Source organism: Vespa crabro, chromosome 3, assembly GCF_910589235.1.
Source record: "Vespa crabro chromosome 3, iyVesCrab1.2, whole genome shotgun sequence".
NCBI classification, from domain to species: domain Eukaryota; kingdom Metazoa; phylum Arthropoda; class Insecta; order Hymenoptera; family Vespidae; genus Vespa; species Vespa crabro.
Genome location: NC_060957.1, coordinates 13,216,695 through 13,238,148, shown reverse-complemented (window position 1 = coordinate 13,238,148; position 21,454 = coordinate 13,216,695). Strand labels below are relative to the sequence as shown.

At 29.0% G+C, this 21,454-nt stretch overlaps 3 protein-coding genes across 6 annotated transcripts; all 3 read right to left on the bottom strand.

The window, feature by feature from the left end:
• Nucleotides 1-254: 254 nt before the first annotated feature.
• Nucleotides 255-2,853, bottom strand: LOC124422534 (tumor protein p63-regulated gene 1-like protein). 2 transcript variants are annotated; one of them, XM_046959082.1, is made up of 6 exons: nt 2,523-2,851; nt 1,957-2,173; nt 1,606-1,782; nt 1,393-1,500; nt 812-945; nt 255-745 (listed from the first exon to the last, which is right to left on the bottom strand). In XM_046959082.1, exons 1-6 carry the CDS (start codon nt 2,608-2,610, stop codon nt 558-560), a joined length of 912 nt encoding a protein of 303 aa, XP_046815038.1. In that variant the 5' UTR covers nt 2,611-2,851; the 3' UTR covers nt 255-557. The 2 variants fall into 2 exon arrangements, with proteins under 2 accessions (XP_046815038.1, XP_046815039.1); XM_046959083.1 differs by lacking the exon at nt 1,393-1,500 and having other exon boundaries at nt 2,523-2,853.
• Nucleotides 2,854-3,060: 207 nt separating this feature from the next.
• On the bottom strand, nt 3,061-19,176 carry LOC124422648 (vacuolar protein sorting-associated protein 13D). 2 transcript variants are annotated; one of them, XM_046959403.1, is made up of 24 exons: nt 18,485-19,176; nt 17,925-18,115; nt 17,594-17,825; nt 17,315-17,511; nt 17,070-17,237; nt 16,701-16,938; nt 9,875-16,617; nt 9,649-9,799; nt 9,347-9,575; nt 9,025-9,268; nt 8,582-8,950; nt 8,283-8,471; nt 7,845-8,168; nt 7,578-7,770; nt 7,291-7,473; nt 6,977-7,207; nt 6,598-6,624; nt 6,205-6,365; nt 5,484-6,098; nt 5,190-5,372; nt 4,734-5,105; nt 4,491-4,603; nt 3,986-4,412; nt 3,061-3,907 (listed from the first exon to the last, which is right to left on the bottom strand). In XM_046959403.1, exons 1-24 carry the CDS (start codon nt 18,579-18,581, stop codon nt 3,806-3,808), a joined length of 11,979 nt encoding a protein of 3,992 aa, XP_046815359.1. In that variant the 5' UTR covers nt 18,582-19,176; the 3' UTR covers nt 3,061-3,805. The 2 variants fall into 2 exon arrangements, with proteins under 2 accessions (XP_046815359.1, XP_046815360.1); XM_046959404.1 differs by lacking the exon at nt 6,598-6,624 and having other exon boundaries at nt 18,485-19,175.
• Nucleotides 19,177-19,766: 590 nt separating this feature from the next.
• Nucleotides 19,767-21,341, bottom strand: LOC124422564 (sugar transporter SWEET1). Of its 2 annotated transcripts, none has more exons than XM_046959202.1 (4): nt 20,991-21,341; nt 20,678-20,755; nt 20,488-20,569; nt 19,767-20,090 (listed from the first exon to the last, which is right to left on the bottom strand). In XM_046959202.1, exons 1-4 carry the CDS (start codon nt 21,065-21,067, stop codon nt 19,875-19,877), a joined length of 453 nt encoding a protein of 150 aa, XP_046815158.1. In that variant the 5' UTR covers nt 21,068-21,341; the 3' UTR covers nt 19,767-19,874. The 2 variants fall into 2 exon arrangements, with proteins under 2 accessions (XP_046815158.1, XP_046815157.1); XM_046959201.1 differs by having other exon boundaries at nt 20,287-20,569; nt 20,991-21,325.
• Nucleotides 21,342-21,454: the final 113 nt, after the last annotated feature.

The following is a 21,454-nucleotide window of genomic DNA, read 5'->3' as shown; positions in this document are numbered from 1 at the left end:
TATCATAGATATAATTAAAGTGATACATATACAATAAATGATTGATAAAAATAATCATTAATATCTGATACAATAATTATACTTTGAAACAATAAATATATTTTTAGATATATTTCAATTAATATTAATTTTTCACTCCAATCCAAAAGATATAAATAATATAAATTAAATATTGTATATATAAATTGTACATTGATAAATGTAAAGTAATATTAAATGGATATTTAATATAAAAATTTTTAAAAAGAAACAAAAGTTTATGCTAATAATTTTAATATATTATATTAAATGCTTCTTTTTCCCCCCTTACGCTTTTATATTTTATCAAAATGAAAACTATTTTTACTTTATTGCATTAAATTATTAAACATTTTATAGGCATGTGACTAGTAGTAAAATAGTACTGTATTAATTTTAAATACAGATATATATATATAGATATTGAAATATTAATGTAAAAATAGTAGGATGACAATCTATAGTACTTATAATTCTCTTAGTACTCATGGTAATAATTGAATTAGATTTAAATATTTTGAAATAAATCTTTACTGCTTTTAAAAGCTTACTTTACCTCGAACTTTAAAGAAACCTAAAGCATTTCTATTATGTACTAATGCACCAATGCCACAGTAATTCTCTACAATTATAGATCCAGTAACCATATTGCATTCTTCTGGTAACAAACTTAGGACTGCTGCATGCATAGCTTCTACATCGAATTTTGCCTTTTCCATTTCAGAACCTATTATATTATTATAAATTATTTTCTTATATGACATTATCCATAAGGTAAAAGATTTATATATACCTCTATGCCAAAATAATGGATGACTGGCATATGTAAGCCATGGTATATTTTTTGCAAATGGATTCCATTTTTTACTAAGAGATAATGGATGTCCTTTATTCCACATAAGCCGTATTCCTAACATATGTCGCTTTCTGAAAAATCAAGATTATTTAATGATTTTATTTCAAAATTTACAAATATTCTTTTAAATCCAAATATCTAAATCGCATATCTATAAATTCGTAAAATTAAGTTTACAGTGTTGAAGAAACGTTTTTAAAACTATAATTAAAAAGTATAAGCAATTACAAAAATCATAACACAAACACACAAAACATAATGTAAAAATAGCACAACTTACATTTACATTTGTTGGCACAAATGACAAATCTTCAAAAAAACACAGAGCAAAATTTCAGATTAGATAAATATAATAATATGATTGCTACATAAAAAGATTGAATGTATCATAAATATAATAAAAATGTTTATAACTGATATATACATATATTATCAAAAAAGCCATAATGCAAAAAAAATGAAAAACGAACAGTTACAATTAAAGCAGATATGAAATTCCATTCACTCTATTAATATACCTAGGCTCAAATTGTGTAAGATTGGAACATGTAGTGAGTGATGACCATTCTTGACGTACGGCACAATTAATTACGTATGACATAACTTCTGCCAAACCATTTAATCGTCTATAAAAAGTTTATTTTACTTATATCATAAAACAAAGAATATTAATTTTAATTATAGTAGCCCCTTAACATTTGAATTAATAATATTCATTTCATTGAACTTACGGTGTAAGGGATGACGAAGGATAAATCAGTTCACCTATAACTACTGTGTCCAGATTTATTAGGGGTACTTGACTGTACTCTAATATTTTTAATGAAATAAAATCATATTTCATAGAATAAAGATATTTAGTTGTAAGTAATACAAGTCTTTCTTTTTCTGTGTCCCATATACTTATTCTGTAAGTAAATACTTTTTTCATAGAAATATTTAGCAAAATTATATAATATCAATCATATTAATTTTAATGAAACTTATCTATATATTTATATAGATACTTATATTGTTAATATATTAAATATATTACTTACAAGTATGCATTATAATAAATAATCATATATAGCAATACTTACTCTGTTAAAAGCCAACTTCCAATAATATCATCACTACTGATCTCTTGTAAAAACTTATGACAATCTTTTATTGCACGTTCTACAACTTCTTTTCTGTCAGTAAAGAAAGTATGCACGTCCACATTTTTAAATGGAACATATGAGATATCTTTAGGAAATGAAGTTTGTTCTGCAGTTTTAGAGCTATCTTCTGTATCTATTTTTGTAGCAGAGGAGCCTGAAGATAAAACAATGTTTCTTATTAATAATGTAAATATGTCTCTAAATGTTTAACGCAATACTTGAAATTAAAGATATAGGTTATATCATAATGTAAACAATATGAAGTTGTTAAAATGTGTAACATTTAAAATATCTTTGGGTATAAATATTTTGACAAATATACAGTATTGACACAAATTTGCATTATTAAGTAGATTAGATAACATGATCTTCATTATTAAGTAGACAAAAACGTGTCATTATATATGAGAATTCTTGAGTTTAGACATATATTTTATTTAATATTTAATATATATTCTATTAAAGTATTAATAATATTATTGACAAATTATTTATAGTCATACCTTCGCTTCCTTCTGGATCTTTTGCAATTTCTAATGTAGCTGTTTTAAAATTTACCGCGGGTTCATCATCCAAAGATACTTTATCCATTTCGTTGAATGTAAATATATCTTAAAATATCGTAATACGGTACACAATTGGATGTTTTCAATAAAGATTTATTTAATCTGATATTAATATTAGAATCAAATTAATAACATTAATATATTTTTATTAGATACACAAACATTTTAACAAACCACAACACTCGCCATCTTTTATCATTCTAGGTGGCGTATGATGACGTATTAGTAAAAAAGATACCACAAATGCGATAAAATAATTTTATATCCATAATTTATTATTTTCTATATGTATTTTTTTTCTGTAAATATATATATATATATATATATATATCTGAAATTTTATTAAATGATTTATTCGATATTTCAAATAAAAACAAATTGAAATTTGACATAAATATATAACCACCACGTAATTAAACATAAATTAATTATGACAAAAGATTTATATATATATATATATATATATATATATATATATATATATATATATATGCATAGCATTAAATATAGTTGTGCATATACACATGCTACTTTTAGATCACACCATAAATCTGTAACCAAAAATTTTTACTATTTTACACTGTACAACATAATAAATTTATAAAAAGTATTCGAACTTATTTAGTTATAATGTTATTTGTACATATATGATTATTTTACATATAAGTATTGTTATAACAAAAATGTAAATATATTAGGATCACAATACTTAAATTTCTTTAAAAATCACCTACTTTTATACATACTCCAGTTTTACAATCTCTTTACATACTTATATTGCGATTTAAATATTTCATAATTTTATAGATAAATATAGCATATACAAAATTATTACATATATTCTGAAAGGGGGAATTTTTTTTTTTTTTATATATATATACACGTGTGTAATATATATATCTCTTCTTTTTACAGTTCTTTTCTCCTTTCTTTTTTTTTTTCATATCAGTTTGTATAAAAATTATATGTACTATATGTGCGAGTTAATAGAATGTATTAAATTATTTAATAATTAAGTGCAGAACTATATACTACCAAAAATAAAATTATTTAATATTCTTTATAACACAGCAGCATATTGTGCCTTGCATCAGTCTTATTACCAATTATTTTAAGCGTAATAAGGCATTGCTGATGTGCACTGTAAGAAAAGATCTTTTGACTAGTTTATCAAGAAAAGTAAATTATTCTCAAGTTAAATCCAAAACATTATTATATGACTACTTGTAGGATTGAACATCATCAAGCATATTGTCTGAAGATGAAAGTGTTAAACAGCGCTCCTCATGCATTCCCTTAGCATAATTGATTTGTCGTGAAACCTAAAAGAAAAAAAAAAAAAAAGAAAAAAAAATAACATGTTTATAATCATTGTAACTTTTAAAAGATTATGTACTTACATGTTTAGCAACTTCCTCGTTATCGCAACGAACTTTTGGTCTTCTTAACAGCTCAGAACCATCAACAGTTAATGATCCTGAATCTGTTCTAGATATTAATTCTATGTAATATAACGTTGTGCCATTACTTTCATTTTTATGCATTGGTTGACAATAAAAAAGATCTGCTAAATTAACTTCAGTCACAACAGCTTTTGTTCCTCCAGAAATAACACGCACCCTTTCATTTGACACAAGTACTTTTAAACTTTCAGTACCGCTGCGTAAACATTCATACGCCAAAAGTAACTCTGAATAATCACGATTGTTAATACTATAAAGAAATTCTTGTCCCTCGGCCTGTTGTCGATTATAGGGTGGTAATAAAACAGCTGCACCACTAGCAATACGTGGAGGTCTGTCACGTTTTGGTATCGCACGATGAGCACTAAAAAATTTTATTTCTATAAAATTTCTGAAAACATATGCGTAATATATTATATAATTTTTTTTTACTTCTCTATACCTTCTACTTGTCTCTCGTACTGCAGTAGCAGTTTCTGTAGCAAGATCTAATACACCCACGACTGGTTTTGTAATAGTTCCTACTACTCCTTTACCAAAGCCAGCAAAGAAACCCTGAAATTATATATACATATATATATATACACGCGCGATTATTTTTATTTTTCATGAGAACAATATTTTTGACGAATTCGATATTTCAATTGATATTTTTTTAAATCTATATAAAATCTATATTACATACTGGAAAGCCTTCGTTAGTAGCTCCATCATAAGTTTGTTTAAAAATACTTGTAACACCACCTAATAAACCAAAGCCAAGTCCTTTCAGACCAGCAACTAAATGATCACTACTGCCTGCAGTATTTGCTCGAATTCTTTGCCTGGCTTCTTCGTGTCTCTCATCCATAATTACACGTCCCAAGCCGTCTGATAAAGATTCTGTTACTTTAGCTGCTGAGTTTGATATACCGTGTGTGACATTTTTCACTAAAGTTTTTACACTGCCTTCATATATTAAACCAGAAACCCCTTCTGTGACATCGTTCATAAATCCAAGAGGATTACCCAAAAAGTCTACAGATCCTAATATAACAGCTGCTTGCCATTTTAATTCCTGTAAACAATTTGAAGTTAATATAATATATTATTGGAAAGTACATATATTTATAAAGTACATAAGAAAAATTAAATACTGTACATCTTTGTAATGTTTTATAATCGAATGCAATAAAAATTGGATATTTTCAAAAGGATGTCTTTTAACAAATGGTTCTAATTCAATCGTGGCATCTTCAAATTTGATCAAAGTTAAACCCAATTTTCTTTTTATTGCTTGAAGATGCGATGGTAATTTCGTAGTGGTCAGCACACTAAGCTTTACCTAAAATATTCAATTAGTAGCTTATGTCTTATATTCTTTATATATTCCTCACACAATATGTAAAACTTTACAAGTGAAAGAACTGAAATATTTTTTTTTTTTTGTAAATACCTGATTAGGGATTAGTTTTAATGCACCAAAATAATATCGTTTAGCATGAGAAGCAGATACTTCGGAAATAAATCTTTGTGCTTTGAAATCATTTTCATCAAGAGGTACTTCCATCTCTGATCTACCAGCTCCTACGAAAGCTGCTAACTTCAAAATTAATTTTTCTTCAAGATGTATACACAATGGTTTAATGGTAACTATCAAATGTTTGTAAATTTCGGCATTTTGATTTTTAGATTTTAATTTTTCTACAGCCACTTGTATTGCAGGTCGGTGATTATTTTCTGTGCGCGGAGAACGAGTAACATACAAAACAGATGTACATTGTGCTTCAACAAGTTGATTATCAATTTGCACATCTTCAACGCTTAAATCTAATATTGTATTAACGTTTGTTTGCGTGAGTTCCAAATTTATACCAGCGAATCGTGCAAACAATAATTCCTCAGGTGGTCTTTGTGATACAATTGATAATCCCAAACCTGTTGGTAAATTGACATTTAATCGTAATTCATGAAAATCGGGATTTTCAGTATCAACGCGAACATGCGTAGGACGTTGAGTAACAGCAATATGAGACCAATCACGTTCTTCGAGTAAAGCAAATGTCTTTTTCTACAAGATAAATTATTAAATAATTAAAAAAGATATAAAATGTTAAATTAAAAATATAAATTAATCAAAAGAGAGAGAGAATGAGAGAGATTTCTTTATAACTTACCCTTTCTTTGATGTCTAATATTTGTAAAACGCGTGTTGGACCATCAGTAATTACTTTCACTGATAAGAAGCCAGAACCTGGTCGTAATTTTTGTTTTCTAACTCGTTGTTCGACAGGTGGTGGATTCGTATGAGTTTGTGGACCTAGTACGGCCTCGCTCCCTAATAACATATATTTAATAATTTACAAACAAATACATAAGATCGTATATAAGTTTCAATTAATTTAATCTATTTAGCAAGAAATAATTTTATTATTAGTTATATGCGATAAAAAAAAAACTGTTACGCAATGAAATGAAAAAACAAGCCACGTTATTAGCTCATTATATATTGCATTAGTATATATAATACTTATATATAAATTTTTAGTGTACTTTATATTAATACGTACACATGTGCCAACGGGCAACACTGCCGCCTGTAACATTCATTAATTATTTAAGCCCTTTAATTAATGATTTATAAATTAATTATTTATTATAGGACTTATATTTTCTAAGCTGCATAGTTAAAAGTTGGCACATATATATCATTATTTATTTGCAACGAAATAATAAACGGCAAACGTATAAAGAAACATAATAACAATGATAATAAATGAACTATTGTTAAAAATAAAATTCTGAACGGAAAAATTTTGCAACTTAAATATATTTATAAGATTTGAAAATGTTAGAAATTTAATTTTTCTCTATTTTAAATCATACGAACACATACAAACCTATAATATGTTTTATAAAATCTGTAAAACGTAATTTTTAAAATCCAACCTTCGTGTAATCCCATAAATCCATCTTTTGATTGGACACACATATTTCTATGTGCACAACACAATCGTCCATCATCCGTAAATCGCCATGTTTGTGTAGATCTTCGTCTTGGATCTGGTTTTCTTAATGCTAGAGCACAATAAGTAAATGGTTGTGGTGCTGTGCCTGCTATATCCAATACTAATACTGTATCCGGTGTTTTTGAATGTTTATCCCTTGGAGGACTAGAACCTGTTTAAATAAATTAATGTGTTAAGAACAGAGTCATTTATATTATATAATAATTACTAATTAATTTTATTATTATATTATACCTTCATGTTGTAATTGTCCATCGCTACTCATTCTCCAAAGTTGAGATCTAGCACCGTATTGTTTTCTACGAAGAACAACCCAACCTCCAGGGCCAGCTTCCAACACCAATCTTTGTGTTTCTACATCTAATGGATCTGAACCATTATCTTCTGATCCAAGATCGCTATCATTTTTAAAAGTTCCTATTTAGAAACAAATTATATTTATACTTTGATGTTTTATATTATTAATAAATATCACATAATAAATATCATATAATAAAACAATTATTACATAATATGCTTACCAGTGAATGCAATATAAATGAAATTTTCATATGTTAAACTTCGTCCATCTCCGAGTATATTTAGATCATATGAACCTGTAACACTACCTGGGGCTGTTAGTACTAAACCAGTTGGTTGGATTGGTTCATCCAATGCATACGGTACAGACGAATGAGGTCTTACACTCCATTCTAAACTACCAGGTACAGACATCTATGAAAATAACAAATAATATGTTATGTCAGTTATTTTGTTAATGCTACGAATAGTCGTAACAAATCGTTTACCTGATTTACGATCAATGGAACTTCAGAGAAATTGTCAACTCTTATAGGAGGTGGCATTGTGTCTGCATCCGTAAAGACAATAAAATATGTACTTTCTTGCAGTACAACGTCAACTCGTAAAAAATTCATTTTTCCTATTGCATCTCTAATGTTGATTGTTAGAGAATAATTATCATCTAATTTAATACCACCTGACCACATACAATTTGGTATATTCTTAATTCGAACACATAGTAATAAATCTTTATCGAGTCTTGGCCAATGAAATGGCATATGACAATCAGGCATTGATGTTATATATGTTGCTTGAGCATCAGGATGACTCTAAAAAGAAAAAAAAAAAAAAAAGAAAAATAAAAGAAAGAAAAATTTCGATCTTTAAATTTTAAAAGAAAGATAAAATTAATGACAGATAAAATTAATTTGAATAGCACTTACAACTGTAGTAGTGAAACATCTCTGTGCTAATTCCAAAGTATAAGAAGATCTATTATGCAATTGATACCGTGGTGACAATGTAACGACTGTTGTAGCTCTATACCGTCCTCTAGCTGTACGCGTTGCTACACTAATAAGATATACGATATCAGGTCTATTCTCACGTAATGTCACTCTAAGCCGATGTACCTGTAAAAGATATATTTTAAATTTATCAAGAACCAATATAGAAAATCGAAAAAAAAAAAAAGAAAAACCTAAAAGATAATATTTCCATTTCATTTTAAATCACAACCAACCTGTATTCCAGGTTGTAAGTGAAAGTGTTGAGACCATTGTGGTACACCATTTGAATGAACTCCAGCACCTACTCTTACTGATAAAGTTCTGCTAGCTTCTTCATCACTAAAGGAAAACAATAATGGTGCAACCATTCTTGCTTTCTCATGTTCCTCAAACTGACCAGCTGCCTCAAATCCAACACCTTCTTGCTTAAAGACAAGTGGCAAGCCTGTTTTATTAATAATCCAATATGGTGAAGTAATGTTAATTTGCACTGCAGAACCCTTCTCAACAATAATAGATGCATATAAAAATAATATTCTACTATTAGTATCCGTCAATTTAAGACGTGCTGTAAATGAACCACTGTTTTGTGGCAAAAATATCTGCAAATATTCATCATGTTTATAACATAATATAGAAGGTGAACAATGTCAATCAATTAAGATAATTTACATACTGTTCCTGTACCAGGATAACCTTCTAAATGTATTATTATTTCTAATTGCTCATCAATATTTGGACAGTGTAAATCAGCATTGCCACCAGGTCGGATTCTACCACTTTCTATACCTGCTTCATATAACAACTCATATGGTAGTAAATTGGTCAATGTGATCGGTGCCATTATTATTATTGTATGTGCTGGCAATGTTTGACCAGTATCAATGGGATAATTATCACGTTTTATAGCTATACACATTCTATAAGAAAAAAAAAAAAAAATAATAGTATGATAATAATGCTATTATCAAACATATTGCTATCTTGTTTAAACTCACCTAAATATATTAGATTGATTACTTTTGCAAGTAATATGACTTTCAGTAACTTCTGAAGGTTTTTTAATAATAGTCCAATCAATTGGTTCAATACAATATTGAAATAAATTGTTTGGAAATGCTGGTCTAAAACTCATCTGCATGCCAATGTGCCCTAAAGGTACTGAAATTACAGACTGGGCAGGTACTTGGATAATTTTACCACTGATCGATGAATTTAGTGGCAAATCTATATATAACATATAATTATGTAAGTAATAATATATTAAATATTAATATTATAGATAATAATAAGAACTAACATCCAAATGGATTTAAGGACTTCTCCATTTTAATTTCAACCGAATATGCCAATTTGTTATTTATTTGCAAAGCTGATCTAACTGTGATCAATTTCCTAGCAGAACCCTCTAATTCAACATCAAAAACTATTCTGGTTTTTGAAGATATCATCTGAAATTTAAATATATGAATATTTCTACCTTTTTATTATATACAAATTGTCTTAATGATAAAATTATTATTTACCTGATTCTTTAGGACATCAACGGTTGCATGTCGAAAATATATACCAACGCGATCAACAGTTACCGGATCTACTGCTGTCCAACCATCGACGATTACTGCTACTTGATGTCTTCTTTCGATATGCGTAGCATAATGACGCAATTTTCCTCTTCCTTCAAAAGTAAATGGTATTGTATTTCCCGGTGTTACTTCCATCCACGTTTCATCTTTTTGTAGAATACTCTTTGACTTAAAGTTTTTGCCAATGTCCTTTATATTATCCGCTGTGGCAATGAAAGTTTTAAACCATAATTTGGATCCAGTTTCATTTTTTAAAGCAAACGGAATAAAGGGTGACCGACGGCGATATCCTTGTCCACTTACTGTTGATTTATTTACACCATGTTCTCTACTAGATAAATAATAATCTTGTGTCCAATTGTGCTTAACTAACTGAACAAGTTCTACCAATGTAGATGTTACATTGACATTTACAGAGTCTTGGGAACGAATAAATACTTCCAGTCTTTTTGGATCAAGGGAATTATTAAGCATTTGTTCCCATTGAAGATTGGCACTCCATGGCTCAATAAATGGTTCCCAACCACAAAGTACTCTATTGTAATAATCAATGGCAAATGTTGCAGATATTGAGCCTTGTCCTTGTAATATCAATGCACCTGTTTGTCTCCATGATAAATCAATAAGCGTTAACTCCATAAGTGGAACATCTGCATCTCTACAATCATCTATTACACATATTCTGGCACATGTTGTTTGTACTTCTATGACAGTAAACATAGATTCATTTTTCGAAGTAACATCAGAATTTGGTATTGCATTTTGCGTTAACCACAATGCCGCTTCATCCAATTGGCCGTTGCATCGTTCTAATGCATCTTTACAATCTGTTTCCGTAAATCCAAGAGCATTTAATTTTGATATTTGATTTTCCATATTATTTAATAATTCATGTGATCTCTGTTTAGCCCATAATGTCTGTTTTGGTAATGAATTTAACATTCTAGAAAACATAGTTACATCATGATAGCTTAATCTGACACATAAGGGTTGAAGTTGAATTTCTAGACATTTTTGCTGTGTTAATTCTATACTAGCACCAACAGGATCAATAATAGATAAAGCAGTTTCTTCTTCCAATCCCAAAATACAAGAGAATAATTCACAATGTGACAAGTTACATGATAATGGCTTTTCATCTTCTTGTGGTACTGTCCTATATGCTATAACAGCTGTACACTTTAATATTACAGCATTAGTATCATATACTGATGTATCCTCAACAAAAACTAATTCAGAGTCTGTTATATTCACTTTTATCTCTACTGGTAATATATTTAAAGAAAGATTACTATTGTCTTGACAGACAGTTACTTGAGTCATTCCTGGAATTGGGTCGGGTTCGGGTGAATTCAACATTACAAAATCTCTTACAGCTTCCCACCAATCAAGAATTGCTGTAAGTCTCATGCTATGTAAAAGAACTGTAGTTGTAGCACTATTATTACGCCTTCTATGATGTACTTCGGCTTGTACACGGTCCTGAATATTAGTAGAATCTTTTAATGGCTGCAAAATACTTGTAAAAACATTTGAACGTTTATTAGCAGGTTCATCCTGAAATCGCATATCGGTAATCAATATTTCTTGAGAGACTAAATCAATATCCTGTGATCCATCACTTAAAGAATCCAAAGTCAGCATTGATTTTATAAAATTGATACATGCTAAAGCTGCAATACCATGATTGGGATGTAACTTTACTGTTACATTTACAAGTTCAAGAGTTATACACGATTTTGTCCAAACTTTCTCTTGATTATCTGTGGTAGGCATAGAATAATCTACCTTATCATCTAAATCTTGCATGTATAAACGTAGATCGTCTAAATTTTCTCCAATATTATAAGACAGTAAACCACGGATTAGCATATATTGAGCAGGATCCAAAGCACAGTCCATTGTTGAAAGTACACCATGTATACTTAAATCTGGAATTTCTCTACTTATATGAACATCCAAATTTCGTTCAATATGTAGATTTAAATGACACATTTCAGTGAGCAAAGATAATCCAATCTTTTTGATAAAAAATCCTCCAACCATTAGTGCATCTAAACTTTCTTGATCATCATATTTAGCTGTTATTCTTTCTGCTGCATAAACATCCATATTAACAAGTTCTAAAAGTGTAACATCTAAGAGACATTCTTCAATGACTGAAGAACTTTCAAAACTGTTTTGAACTGTTAATTCTCCAAGATCTAATAAGATTAATTCTTTAGACGTCGAGCTAACTGGAAGCAATATTACTGGAGCTCCAGCATGTAATTCTAATGACAAACGCATGCTTCTAGTTTTAGTATCTATTGTGACTCCAGTGTCGGCTCGTAAATTTGCCATAATAGTCCAAAGTTGTGAAAAATGACCAAAAAAGGCTTGAAGTTCCGCTACAAATCTTTGCGTGTGCACGTAATGAACTGCAGACATTTCCAATTTTAATCGAGCGTCATACGATCTTTCTTTGGAATCAATGTAACTTGTGTATTGAACATTCAATGCTTTTCTACCAGATGAAAGAAATCTCTCTCTGTAATATCTGCCATGTGGTGTCAGATCGAGCAACGACATCGAACCTAAGGACCCAGATATTTTTGTTTTACCATCTGCTTTTAAAATAAGCATACTGGCATTTGATACATTTGCTTTAGCAATTTCACGATCTGATTGTATCAATACCAAAGTAAGAGATCTTACTTCTATTTCAAATTCCGATTTCGAAGGAATATCGAAAATATCATTTGTTTCCTCTAGTTCTGTAGGTACTTGATGTGCATAAATTTTAGGATTTGTCTCTGATGGTCCTGCTATTCCAAAAAAGTCAAATACGACCATCCATGACTCCACACTTATTACTAAGTCTAAACAATTAAAGTCTACAGTAACCATTTTTTGGAAATAATGTGTTCCTTCATAATCACTGTCTGGTTCTATCATTATGATATTTATTAGAACTAAATTTTCTTCACTTGTAATTAGTCCAGGCGATGGTGGTGGTGTATTCGGAGTGCCGATTAATGATGGCGGAGTTCTACGCCAATGCGCAGGAATCGTTCCAAATAAAGTATCTGCTTCTAATCTATCTGGTAAACTTCCTCTTCCATAATCGCTTCTAAATTGTTGGACAATAGCTAGATCAGGGCAAGATTTAGATACACCAGTAGGTAACTTAGCTCGAGCTGGAGCTGATGATTGCATCATATATCGATGTCGCGATCCAATAGGACAAAGAAGATCTTCCATGAGAAGAGAACGTAAAGAAACTTGCATAGTTGATTTGTTTCTCTGTAATTTTTCATATTTTGCAACAAAATCTCGCATTGACAATTCTACTAATGGTTGTTCAGAATGAGCTTGTTTTAATTCAATACTTAAGCTAGGTAGCTCGAACAATACTTTTATAAATAAATCCAACTTTTCAGAATAAATTGATGTTTTTTGTAAATTATGTGATGTTTGTATCACCGGTGTACTAGTAGGCATTGACATTAATCTGTTCATGGTATCTAATAATTGTTCATATTGCCCGCGTGATAATGAAACTTTTAAAGGTGTTAAGACAACCCCATGAACTTGAACTATCGGATTATTTACAAATTCTGCATCTAATAAATAATTAGAACTCTGTGTCAATGTGTTTTCCTTTTCAACTATAATCTTCAACAATGTATCGTGTAATATTGGCTTGCCATATTCTTTACAAGAATACATTTCCTCAGCCCTCAAAGGCAAATTATTATGAACTTGATTAATATTTGCAGTAGTTTCAAGAGAATATAAATTCATATCTCGAACTTCCAAAGTTATTCTATGTTTCATCATAGAACTAGGCTGAGGTTCATGTTGAAGTGACATTGTACCTAAGTGTGCAACAAACACTTGTGTACTATGCGACGACCGTGGAATTACAAGCACTGGACTGTCCAATACTATATCCAGTTTTAAAGACAAAGTGCCAGAATTTTCTAAAGACATTGAAAGACTAGGTAAACGTTTGCGTGGTGGTATCGACCAATCTTCTGCATTTACTAAACCGAACGCCATATCTGTTGCTGCTGCACTAATTTGTCTAGCTAGATTACTCAAGTATTGTTTAAATTCATCGGCGCAAGAACGTAATTCCGATAATAAATGTGGCGCGTGTGTGTACCACACACTTCCAACACGTATTGTTAGATCAACTGCAGTCTCTACGAGCTCTTGTTGATGATATATAGTATTACGTTTCGCTGAAAATCGAAATGCTTCCAATTGATCCGATATATTTGCAAAATATTCGGCCAATTGCTGTGGCGATTCGGCCAAGGGATCTCTGCCAACACTTAAAATTCTCTGATGAACTTTACCAATCGTAGTTTGATCTAATACTTGTAATCCTCCAAGAGATCCCGAAATAGATGTTTCTGTTGCCAAAGTAGCTTGTATTCGTGCATCCGACATCGTTGCGGTTGCAACTTTTTGACCAATTAAATGATTATCTTGCATAACAGCTCGAAGAAGTAATACGTTCAATCTATGAAAATCAAAAGTAATTTCTGTTCTTGTTGCTACTTTTGATCCTGTATCTTGATATGATAATGATTCTTGTCTTTCGATCAATCCAGGCTTTATTTGTCGTGATGGTAAAATTCTTCGAAAAAATCCCATTAATTCTACGATCGTTTCTTGATTAGCAATGATATCCAAATTATTAAATTGTATATTTGCCACTCTTAAATTTTCCAAAGGATCATAAACCAGTGTTAATTCTACAATAATTAAAGCTTCTGTATCCAGTTTATCCAATCCAATAAAGAAACTATTTCTAGGAGAGCTAAGATTAGCTAAATTAAATAAAGCATGAGTGAGAGCAACTGGAGTGGTTAATTTTTTAGAAATTGAAGGATCTGGGGATCCAGGTGATACCGGCGAGACTGGAGATGTAGGTTCAGAATCTCTCAAACTTCCAGATACGCTATCCATACCGACGTGTTTATGACTAGCAACCAGCAATTCGAAATCAGGACCAAATTCTTGAAGTGCATCTACTAACAACAATCCGTGAACCAATAATGATGCACTCAAATCCACCGTTCTTTTACTTAAAGCTGCTCTAACGCCAGATACTTGTAATTCTGCAACACTACGTCCTCGTGATTGTAATTCGAATGTCATTTGATTGATAATAAATTGAACCATCATAGCATGGCTTACAGTACGTTCTTCGGCAATTTCTCCTTTTTTAGGACTTTCAGGTTCCATATTAATTATTTCCGATTGTGGAGCATTGGCTGATGCAGGAAAGCTTGATAATAAATTATACATCAAACGAATTGCTTCAACTTTTTGTTCGTTTACATGTACTACCAATCTTGGTAAATTTCCAGAGACTGTTACAGATGGAAAATTTGGATCTGACGTAGTAACAACTCTTCTCTCAATTTGTAAAGATATATTGAATCTTTCTAAAACATGTAAGGTAGATGTTCCCCTAGATCGAACATGTTTCCAATTGTCTTTTACTTTTCCTACTAAGATTTGTAAATCTACCAAATCGACGGAATAATGATCATATAGCTTCTGATGCAATGCAGCTTCTGATAAACCTTGAAAATCATGTATGGAACCATTTTCTTGACTGCCAGGTGGTGTTGAACATGGAGTTTCAAATCTTTCATCTTCGTCATCACTATTCGTCGAACCTGCTTTTATAGGTGCTTCGATGCTTTCTATGTTATTTGATAAACGTAACTTTCCAAAATCGACAACCACTACAGCTGCATTAGAATCTATAAAATTTTCTACAAGTAAAATTTGTGGAGCAGAGATATTGAACTGTAAATCCCAGGACGAACGATAAACAAATTCTCCATCCAAAATTTGTTCCCAATTTTTGATAAGTTGACGCCGCGTTCTTCGTTTCATTGCTTGTAATCTTTGATTTGACGAATCTCTATGTGGTTTGCACATAAAATCAATAAGCCAATGTATTACTGCTGGATTATACACCACATCCAAAGATTTTGAATAAACATGTAAAGAATGATCTGTACACAAGTGTAATGGTTTTTTCTCATAAATTAATTCAAATAATTGTTGTGGCACATGCTTTATCAATTTCTCAGACGAACCACGTGTACGAGATGTACTTATAACTTGAGGTTGTATCAATATAGGAAAAGTAGAGTTATCTGTTAAGTAATCGCGAAGATATAAGGCACCTAAACTTATAGAAAATTTATGAGATCCAGATCTAGGTCTGGATTCATAAATTAAATTAACTCGTTCAAATTGCAATTCTATTCTAGTCCTTGTATTATCACTATCCTTCTCTGCAGTAGAAAGAGATATTGCTCCCTTTGATAAAGTGAAATTAAATTGACCAAAAACTGTATCGCGACATAATAGAGTGTCATCCATTGTATCAGTCAATACATCCAATAATTCACCATCAAAGGTTGATGATATATTTTTGGTATCACTATGTGATGTCTTTGAATACCAGCCCCACCATTGTGGAAACCATTGCACTAATATTCCACGTGCTTGAGGAACATTGACATTTGAATTTTGTGCAAGTTTTGGAGGTCTAACTTTAAACATAGCTATTTCTCTTAATGCTTTAAGCTCTTCGAAACTACGTTCTTGTTCGACTTTCTCTTTTATATGTTTAGTTTCTGGGGGTAAGATAGATGTTGGTGTACCTGCAACGACAATAACAATATATTTTTAATAATATTATTTTATGTAGCATATATAATTGATAACATTAAATTATTATGCATACCTAGTAATTTAGTGCATGCTTCGACATAAATAATATTTTCTTTGCCTCTAACAAGTATATCATTCCAAGATAATTGTGGTTTTAAAGTTTCTCTACCAATGTGACATCGTGCAGCATATTTCCACCATTCTTTAGGTGCAGTACTAATAGAAACATTTGGTCGACATCGTCTTTGTTGTTTTCGACGATCTATATCCTCCAATTGTTTAATGCATTCAACAATTTGTTCATATGCTTCCTACATTTAAGTATATATACAATTTAATTTCTTTTTTTTTTTTTTTTTTTTTTTTTTTTTTTTTTTTTTTTTTTTTTTGTATAATTTATGTTTATTTTATTATCAATATTTTTTTAATAACTAAAACTTACATCTGTGAGAACTAATGGTACCTCATCCAACAATAGATCCACTATAATCCTTGGTTTATTTAAAGATCTTAATGGACGTTCAGATCTATCTCTTTTGATATGAGCTCTTGCACTCACAGGTGATAAAATGTGGTTTCTAATTAAATTTTTTGTTTCATTCATAGCAATCTATGTGTCAATTAACATTAGTCAAAAAAAGATATAAAGTATATGTTAGAAATTAGATATCTTGTTATGATACATACAGCTAGATCACCAAGATTAAGATGACTAAAAAGTTGTTCTTTCTTCACGTAATTCCAGTAAATAGAGAGCCTATCAAGTTCCATAAGTTTAAATGATGCATCTGTAAGATTCCATGAAGTGGAACCTGGTATCCAACTGGCATCGCAACTTTGTGCAGTCAATGCACCTATTGTAATACCCAAAGTAATGGCACCATCTATCCATATACATACAAATATATATATATATATATATATATTAAAAATATTATTAATTATCAATTAATACCAAAAATTTACCATTTGATAATGTCAATCCATCTTCGTATCTTATGTGAACATCTTTTATATTTAATTGTAAATTTTCTATAATATTTGTTACTAAGGAAGTGCCATAATTCAACCAAGAACTATAACTAGTAGCATAATAGCCAGGATCTCTATCTGTATCAGCTCTCCATCTTGCTTCTAAAGAATCTAATCGATTAAGCTTATATTCCAAAAGTGCTTGTTCCTCTGCTTCATTATCATACTATTAAAATTTTCAATAGGATCAATTATATTGTTGTAATTATATATTTAATAAAAATCATGTTAAAAATATAAATAATAATAGAATAAATCCTTTTACCTCATCGATAGAAATTGGTCCTATTACTACATACAATTGTTCTATTGCTATGACCCATGACGCAGTCCTTATTTGCCTAACTGGTACTTGCAATCTAATTTTTCCAATAAATCCAGATTTAATTTCAATTGGTAAACCAATATGACGTAATGCTTCGCGCTTTAAAGGTAAATTTTCCAATTCTACTTCTCCTAAAAGCAAACAAACGTATACATATAGATGATTCTTACATCATTATGAATCTATTGATTCATATCATGTAACAATGATATGTAAAATTCAAAACTACAATAATATATTTATATATATACATTAATTAAACTTAATTTTAAAAAATAACTGATTAGTTTTCAACATAAATTTATATAACAAAGAACACAACTGCTTTTGTATTAATTATATTTATTAATGATTAAAGAGACAAAGATAGTGCTTCATGTAATATAGACAAAATATATATTTAAAAAAATGTTTAAACAAAAACTTTTTATTTAAGTTCTTTTTTTTTTCTCTTTTGTATAAGTACTTAATAAAATTATTATAACAAAACTTTAACATACCTGACAAGAGTGCAATACTTAATTGATCTGTATTCAAATTCTCTACATATTTTCCTAAATAAGTATTTAATACCCAGGCTACAAGTCCTTCCAACATTTTGAAAAATGCGTCGTAATAGTTAAAACTGTATTAACGTCCATGTATATTTTTGCAAGCATTAAGTAGTTTTTGTAGGTTAAATCGAAGAAATTTCAATTGGAATAATAAATGTATACAATGATAGAAATATCAAATTATAATAATAATAAGTTTTCAATTGACCTGAATTTCATTAACACTGTGTATATGACGCTTGTCATAACATTTTATACATTCCTTGAATTAGTTAGCACTAAGAAAAAAAAAAAAAGCACCGAACATTTGTCAACTTAGTTGACGATCACTGATATTAACATTTATTAATCCATATAAACATACGCAATTGTTATACGTTTAAACATATTTACTTAATGTTTAATAATTATTTCGATTCTTTTGCGAATATTTATTTTAAGTTTAATTATAAAAATAACTCGGTATCGAAGTATAAATATCCGACTATATAAGAGTGTATGATTTTTTTAACGTATATGTAACTCATGACTGTCCATTTTGCCAACAGAGAAATATTACAAATATATTATAATATTATAACTTTATAAATTTTTAATCAGTATTGAGCTTTCATTTCAAACGTTATCGATGATCAAATATGAAGTAACCTTTGATTTTTTAAAACTACAATTATTAGCTCAATTAAATATTTACACCAATCCTATCGCTACATTCCGGAATAAGTTATCATTTATTGGTATATTACCAAGTTAGTAAAGAAATGATATATTTAGCTATTGCAACATCTAACAAATACATATATATCGATATCAAATTGAAATTTTTTTAATATAAGTATTTTTTCTATAAGATCGTAATTATATATCGTTATATAAAATTCAAAATTACAAGAAAAAATTAATCATGTTATTTGTCGAAAGATCAATTTATTTAATAATTCGATATATTGAAAAAAATCTACAATCGCACGTTTATATTCGAATTATTTTCAATTACGAAAAAAATACCTAAAGGATAGAGAATATCAAGGACAAAAGCTTTTTATAATATTTATGTAAAGTTATTATATATTTACATGTTTTCACATTTTTCCAATTTTTAAAAATAAATTTTTTATGAAATCCATATACACATAAATTACATTCAATAAAAATGTGCTCAGTGTTAACATTTATATCTAGAAATTATAAGGATAAATAAATCGTTATTAGAATAAATTTTCTATAATTTGGTATTTAGCTTAATTTTATCTTAAATATTTACTTATAATTATGTAATTTCTATATTTACTTATATCACACATTTTTATATAAAATATGTTTGATCAATATTTGCTTATACCAAAGGTATTTGATCAACTCGTTTATTAGGATACAAACAAAATAAAGATAATTGAAATGCAGATAAAATGCAACCCATTAAGTTCGGCATTTGAATAAACCGGTCATTGATTAGATAGCCATATAAAAACCATTGGCAAGATACTATTAAAGAAGCTAATATAATTGGAAATGGTAAACTTTCTGTGTTCTTGATCCTTAAGACATGTGTCTGTAACAAATTTCAGTATTATCATTTACATGTTTATATGTGCATATATATATTATATATTTTTTATAAATTATTTTCTATATACATGCATACGAATATAAAAATATCTAATCTTCATAAAAGAAAAAAAAAAAAAAGAAAAAAAAAAGAAAAAAAAGAAAAAGAAAAAGGAAAGCATGTAAAATTTATTGCTTACCAACATAACTAAAGGTGATGCAAAAAAGAGAATAGTAACACTACAGCTTATTAAACCAATATATTTTGCAGCAATTTCTTTATTTGTTTCATAAGCAACATAAAAATAAATGATTGCAAGGAAGCAAGTTGCTGCTGCAAACTGTCTTAGTGTTACTGATTTTTTTACACTGTATAGCATAAATATAAGAACATAGCATACTTGCAATATTGTTCCAAAAATATTTACAAATACTATAAAGGAATCACCAATTAAGAGTCCATATCTCAGCCACAAGCTACACCTATGAAAATTAATAAATTAGATAAGAAATGAAATATACTATGATGTATACATAAATTATAATTTTTTATTTAATTTATTTCTAAATATATAAAATAAGTATACATACGACATATAACATGTTATAAATGCTAAACTTGAAGAATCGCCAGTTGTACCATTTTTAATATATTTTCTGCAAACTAACCTACAAAACATATTTTTTATGTAAAATTCAATTTAACATCCATAAGTATAGATAACAATCTTACTCACAAAATATAAGAATATGTATAGAATAAAATGCAAAAAAAAAGATTAATTTTAAATCCAATTTATATAAGACAAGAAAAAAATATTATCATTGCAAAATCATTATTTGATTTAATAAAGCATGATTCTATAAAAAAAAAAAAGATATGTTAAAATAAGTTATTACTTACACGCCAGCTAAAAATTGTAAAATTGTACATATTGATGCTGACGTTGCTAATATATCTTTAATCTCCGTCGAAATCATGATTTAAAATAATTATTCTATTATTGTCAAACAATAAAATTTTTATTTAAGATAAGATACATAATAAAATTAAAAGTATCATATCCTCGATAATCCATGATAAAAGCCGCGCTTACTTATATTCAATTTTCAAAAAAATATTTATTTTTATTAACGTGTTTACAGTAAGATAAATAGACATATTCTCAAAATATTTCATCGAAAATAGCCTTAATTTAAGATTCTAACTTCTGTACTATTTTTATATTAATAAAAACTAGGTAATATTGTAATTATTTTTTTCCTATTAATAAAAATCATAAAAACGATTGTCACCAGTAAATTAATTATAATTAAATGCAATTCCATACGAGAGTACATTGAAATTTTTGATAGAGGGCAATTAAT